General features: G+C 32.9%; 1 protein-coding gene across 1 annotated transcript in view; it reads right to left on the minus strand.

Annotated features, from left to right (window-relative positions):
• Positions 1 to 1,689, minus strand: part of LOC106686080 (Testis-specific serine/threonine kinase) — a gene marked incomplete at its 3' end in the record, with an annotated part of 9,195 nt that extends 7,506 nt beyond the window's left edge. The window contains 1 exon segment of the mRNA XM_067051624.1: positions 1,417 to 1,689. Within this exon segment, the coding sequence (XP_066907725.1) occupies positions 1,417 to 1,530 (114 nt within the window).
• Between the last annotated feature and the right edge of the window lie 5,478 nt (positions 1,690 to 7,167).

The following is a 7,167-nucleotide window of genomic DNA, read 5'->3' on the forward strand; positions in this document are numbered from 1 at the left end:
TTGTATTTTTATTTCTATCATTTTATCTTAAGATAGTTTCATTTTGTATATTTTTAGCCCTGATGAAGCCCTGCAAAGTGGGGCGAAACGTTGGAAAATAAATAGTTGTAAACTATTTTTATTTCTCTTTTGACCGCAACCCTGACCATCTCCCTATATATAAATTTAAAATAACTCACATCGTATTGAAATGTGGAATAGTAAAGATCTCTACAGTAATAAGACAGTGTTGTGATTTCGTAATTTACCATTAGTAATTTCCAAAACAACTTCTTAATCCTTTCTTTCAATTTATAATTATTATTTTTTTTTTTTTTTTAATTGAAAAACGACCAAACACCAGTAAGTCTCCTGAGCTAAGCAATAGTAAAGACGAGTTTCAGATAGAAATTCATACAGATGAATTTTACAAAATAAATATGCAAGCAAAAGTCAACAGAGAGCATAAATCATATTGCCAATTGCTTCAGAATTTACTTCTTTTTTTTTTTATCACTCCTTTCATTATAAAGTCCCTAACCACTCAAACTTCCTAGAACCCTCCGCTGCGCCTGAAAAGAAAATGGCCACGAGACCTGCTAATGTAAAATGTCATTAGAGTGCTACCAATGGATGATTTCTCTACACGCCTGTAACACTCCACTTTAACTAAGATCTAATTTACAGAATGTATTGTATAACATAAAGTTATAAATATTAATAAAGATATTTTTATTAAACATTTTTTTTTTGTAAATATATGTTCTTCAATGGCCACAAAAGATATAAACCAAATGTCATTACAATTCCTTACTAGGTCATAAAGTTGTACTCTATAATATTGCGATACCAGGGTGTACTTTTTCGAGAAAAAGTGGCGTCGAATTGGTGCTAGGTTACGTCCCTTTAACATAACTGTGTCCAGTGCAAAGGGTTAATTAAAAAGTAAAGGGAAAGAAATTTTCCCTCTTGAAATTTCCCTTCGGTTAATATCATAAACTAACACACATGCTTATCGACGTACAGTCTGGTCAAGAAGTAATTCTTTCCCTCCTTTTTGAAGGAACGATAGTAAATAACAACATATTTTTGCAAAATTATTATAAAATCCATGTAAAGGAGATTATAGAAATGCATTGTGAAAATTTCAAAAAAGACACAGGTTTAGTTGTGAGCTATGGTACATTATTAAGTAATGGATATTAAAATAATAGGTGATAAAATATATGAGAAGGCCGTAAAATAAGAATTTTATGGCGAACTAAACCTCCATCCGTTCATTTTTAGTTTTTCTAATACATTTTATGTTAAATCAAATTAGTAATGTTCCGTCAAATAATGAATATAAAATGATTTATGTTTTCAACTTAAATGATAAATAGAATAGCTAAGCGAAAAAAATCTCTTGTGGTGGTGCTATATACAGTGCAAGCTTACCTTGCTAAAGGTACCTTCGTTGATGATCCGTCCAAGCCTATAACCACACAATATATGGAAAGGGAGGAGAGCTTTGTTCGTAACATTTTTATTCTGCCGATAAGCTTTCGGCATGTTCCATAACACAAAAACCTTTTCAAGTTATGGGTAGACAAAAAAACAAAGTGACTTATTTCAAAATGAACATGTGGAACACTACCTAACCAACATTTGAGGTTATGTTCGATTTCAATTTGTTTATATAGATGGCACTATCGATATTATGGCTTAAAAAGATTTGAAGGATCGGGTACCTTGCAATAAGATCCTTCGCCGATGGTCTTGCCGAGCTTGTACCCTCTCTTCTGGAGCAGGGCTGCCACCTCGCTGGAAGGTCGCAGCCCAGATGCGACTACTGAACTTTGTCCTCGCATCCCCGACACCATGACATACCAACCTCCTGGGGTTCCGAAAGAAACGTTGGAATTTTTATACGCTTTTAAATTAGTAGAACTGTTACAACATAATTTTTCAAAGACGGATTGCCAATGTTGCCATGGTTATGCGACATATCTTCTCATGGCGTATCGACGTCTTCTGCTCGAAGGATGTTAATTGGGTATTACAATGATGATTGGGTGAATGACTGTTATTTTTTAAGAAATTGATCAATTTGTTGTTGAAAGCTATAAACTACATTTACTAAACTTGCTAACTAAATCAGATGTTCTACATATGCCCTGGCATTGTAGTGATTTGTTACCTTCCTGTCCGTCAATAGGGAACACATTGAAGAGAGCATTTTTCACTTTAAAAACCTCCATGTAAGAATAATAAAATAATGGCATTTAGAGAAAGATAATAACGAAATATAACAGCGATTCCAAACAAAGATTCGATATTTAATTGAAAATATTTATATACAGAATCCGGCAGTAATATGGGATCGTTTCGACGACTAACACTTTCATTTGTAGTTGAGCAAGTTTTCACGAAGGATATAACCTTGGAGGAAGGAATATAATGGAGAGAGAACGCTACCAGGGTGAGTGACGTCAGAAGGCGGGTTCTATTCCTTTCGTAGGCGTGGCAGATGGCACGCCATAGCTGACAGTTCAGAGTTACTACCGCACCCCGTATGCCAGAAATGGCTAGGCAGAAGGATTAAAAGAAAAAAATTATTCTCAAACACTTTTTTTTCCACGAAACGGCCTTTCAAGACCACGCGAATATCATTAATTTTTCTCTTCTTCTCTCCTTTTCAATTTCTTTGTTTCCTCTCTCATGTGCTTCAACTATCCCCTTGCGCTCTTATATTCTGTCAAAGAGTTTCTTGTTTAGTCTCCTTTGGTCCATTCTCATCATGTGCCCGTAGAATCTCAGTCTTCTGATTCTTATTTCGGTTTCCAGGTCATTTATCTCCATGTAGCCTTCCTGTGTTTTCTTGGGGCCATATTTCTCCTCAGGATCCTACTCTATATCTTCAGTATAGAATTATTGGTTTTATGGCAGTGTTGTAATATCTTATTTTAGCTTTAGACGATAGGTTCTTCTTATTGTAAATATTGCTTGTTACAAAGCTTAGTCTTTCCAACTTGATGATTTTCTCCTTTATGCTCTTTTTCTCCAAACCTTTATTGCATATCTCAGACACATTATTGTTGTAAACATTAAATATTCTAAAAAAATAATTCTTGCTTTTTCCTTTAAATCTAAAAGAATTATTTTTATCAAACTTCATACTTTAATGTTTTCCTTAAAAAAAAAATATTTTTTTATAAACTGTTCCTCGAAATAACTGAAAAATTGATCAAGTTAATTCACTTTTATATTCACTCGTTACTTTTTAGAACAGTAAATATATTTTGGGATCCTTAATATTCACATTGAAATGAGTCTGAACACAACAGAGAAAGAAGTACAATTTTTCGAGATCGCCTTAAAGGATTTTCATTACAGATATACCAAATTATTGGAAATAACATTTACTACAACTTCTATTCTCTTCATAGTTGCGATTAAAAGAATATGCTCATTTATTATCATTTTAATATCATTATTTTTTTTAATAATTATTCTTTCAAGAGGTTTATTTAATCTCTACTTTCTTCTTTTTTATTTTACGGAATTTAAAAAAAAAAGAAAAAATGTTTACTTTTTTTTCTTTCTTTTTTCGGCCAAGTCAGGCCTATACTGCCGCCTAACCATGGGTTGGGGGTCAAAGTTCTTCATTTTGTGGGACCGCCACTCAATGAAAAAAGTCAATGTCACAGGCCGGATTCGAACCGGCACCGCCAATAGACATCAAATTGGTAAGACTATGTCTTAACCACTGAGCTATGGGCGGCCCCATGTTTACATTTGCCATTGTTAATTATTTTTATTCTTATCATTGTTTATTCAAGTTTATTTTATAGTGATACTATTTTATGTCTTCCTTCCTAATATTTATCATAATATTTATCCTAGCTTAAATTAGCTTATTGTTGTAATATTCTCAGTTCTTTTTTTGTATCTTTTTAGCCCTGATGAAGCCCTGCAAATTGGGGCGAAACGTTGGAAAATAAATAGTTGTAAACTATTTTTGTTTCTCTTTTGACTGAAACCCTGACCATCTTCTTATCTATAGATTAAAAGAATAGTTTTACAGATAAATACATTGTACGAAATCTCTATTGGTTGCAACGTAAAGTTGCTTTCAGGGGCGTGGTCTATACACCATCCCTTTTTTAGAAGGAGAATAGGGTTATAGCAACTCCTCGAATTAAGGAACGTAGCATCTGTGCAAACTCAAAGTTTTATTATTGAATGAACGTGTAACAGCTTAGCTAAGGTACGTCAAGATTAGAAACTAAAAATAGATCTGACGGAGTGGCAATAGCCATGGTAGTAAGGGAGGAGTTTGAAGGTACCAATCATGTTTGCGGAATGTGGAGTGAGGATTTGAAGGAACTAAAATCACGTTTGCAGATTCATGAGAAAGAAATTCGATTGAGGATATCCAACCTAATATAGGAGAGGTGATTTACATTGACCTATAATATGATCTGTAGGATAGGGAGTGTGGTAATAAGAGAATGGGACGATTTAAGTCTTTAGTTGTAATATATAATTGACAGTTAGAATATGGGAACTTTAAAATGTTAGGAAAATGATGGAAAAATTCGTACCATAATGTATTTAGAGGTATGGAGTAGCTCAGTGTGTAAGGTACTGTGCTACAAATTCCTGGGACCCGGGTTAGAATCTGGCTGTGCCAGATAGTTATTTATACTATCACCATAGCCGTGAGTCATCTCTGTGGGTTTGAGAGCCCCCGGCGTCCACCCAGGCAGTAGAGCATTATCTTGAAAAAAAAAACACCTCCTTGTATACCTTGGTTCAAAAAACAGTACTTTCTAACAAAGTACTGAATCCCAAACCCTTCGTGGCTTGTTACGGTTCATATTATTATGATTATTCTCATATATTTATTTTTTTTATCGATTTATAAAAATAATTTCTAAAACCTAATACAACAAAATTGTTTTTGTCAGCCACTCATTTCAACGCATGTGAAATTTTCTACAAAACAAAAATCATCTAAATCGAGTCTGTTATAGCACAGATGGAAACCTATTTTATTTCTATATTTATGAGATATGAGATATAAAAGAACGCAGTTTTCTTATTAAGTGGCATAACGCGGCCACAAATTTTATTTATTGATAGATATTAAAATCTGCCACACCGTTGTATTTTATTAAAATAAAATAAAATAAGAATGAAAAATAAATAAATAAATAGAATAAAATCTCTCGGTATACATTAAAATATATACAAACAGAAGGATAAAGAAAATGAACATAATCAAACTATGTGCATGAAAATATAAATAAATAAAATAAAATAATTATAAAAATAAAATAATCTCTGGTCACATTTACACTCTTATATACAGTATTTGCACAATCGTCCTGAGGATCCCCCCCCCCGTATGAGGGGTAGAGCAGAGCTCATAAGATCCCAGGCGCATCCCTCTCGCCGCATTACTGGTAATGAGCCAGTGGAGGCTGAGCAAGTGCGCTAAAGCCGCAAACATTCAACTTGAGTGGAGAATCCGACCATTGCCAGAACTCCAATTGTCCATTTTTATTTTTACTATAAGTTTCTTGGCCACTGCCGTTTCAACCTTCGAGGTGGATTGAAGGGATGGGTGGAACTAGATAAGGATTGAACTAAAGGATTAGGATGGTTAGAATGGTTTGTATGGAATTTGGTTGGTATAAGGTCAAGGACAAAAGGAATATGAAGGACTTAATGAGATAGCCCTATATGTATAACCAAAAATGGAAAATCACTCTAAATGTATATAAGTTTACACTATGTATATATATAAACATCCTCTCCTCTGCTCTGTGTCTATCGCACATCCACTTTTTCTCTCTCGTTCAACAACACTTTTTTTTAATTTATTTATTATTATATTTGTATTTAGTATTTATTCTTATCTTACTTTCTTAGTTTTCATAATGAGGTGTAGATAGTTGACCGTAGATTAATGATTGAAGAAGTTTATCGGAGGGTGCGGCCAGCAAAGAACAACATAAATAAACAAAACCATATTTATTTATTTTATGCCGACGTTTCGACCTGAGTTTCAGGTCTTCATCAGGGCTATAGAACAAAAGAGATAACAACAACATTTAGAGAAACATACAATTGAAAAGGAATAGTATACAAACAAATTTAGAATTATATAAAATATTGAATTAAATCATAAATGTTTAGTTTTCCGTCACTTAGTGCCTACAATTTTGTTTTTCTATCTCATATATCTACTTTTCTATTTTAACGTGATATTACGTCTCCTGTTCAGTTTAAATCTAATAGTCAATGTTATTTCTTTTTACATACTTATTATAGTTCACATTATCTTTATTTATTTTTGTTCGTTTTAAAAAAAAATTTCATTTGAGTTTACATAATTTTTAACCCCACCTTAGTTTACTTCTATGTATCTTATTATCTTATATTATCAACGTATCTTTAATTGTTTTATATTTTTCTAGCCCAAATGAAGCCCTGTGAAGTGGGGGGCGAAACGTCGGTGTATAAATAGTTACTAACGATTTTTTTTTCTTTTTGACCGAAACCCAGAACTTCTTCATATTCAGAAAAATATGGTCGATCATTTATATATATTAACCATAAACGCATATAAATTAAAAGGGACAGGCAGAATTGAAATATGCGTGAGATAAGCCGTGGATAACAGCTAGTAATGTTTATTCGAACAATTAATTTATGTTATTAAGTAAATAAAACATTACATACTAAGTTATCACTAAATTCAATACAAAGCACACAATTCTATTTAGACACAAAACAAGTAAACAAAAGTCCAAATATTCTGTCAACAAGCTAGCAAAATATCGACCAAGGACAAGGAAAACAAACTCGACCCACCACAAAAAAAGGAAAGACAAAGTATGACGAATGCGGGGCCGCTTTATGAAGACAAACTCCCCGGAACCAGCCAGTATAAATCTCTTTCGGCCAACAGCAACTTCTAAATGAATCCTTAAAGTTTCGTTTCCAACCCAAATGAATTTATTCATCTCAACCTTTTTTTTTTTTATTTATTTTATATCAGTTCGGCCTGGTAGGGCTTACATGGTTGATAAAACCGTTACATTAGTTTTTTTTTTAATAGATGATTATGGGAGAGTCAAAAGACAACCCTAACTTTATACAATGTTATAATTAAAAGAGAGAAAATAAATATATAAG

The sequence above is a fragment of the Halyomorpha halys genome, unplaced genomic scaffold (assembly GCF_000696795.3).
Source record: "Halyomorpha halys isolate HHAL.00 unplaced genomic scaffold, Hhal_1.1 Scaffold776.1, whole genome shotgun sequence".
Lineage (NCBI taxonomy): Eukaryota > Metazoa > Arthropoda > Insecta > Hemiptera > Pentatomidae > Halyomorpha > Halyomorpha halys.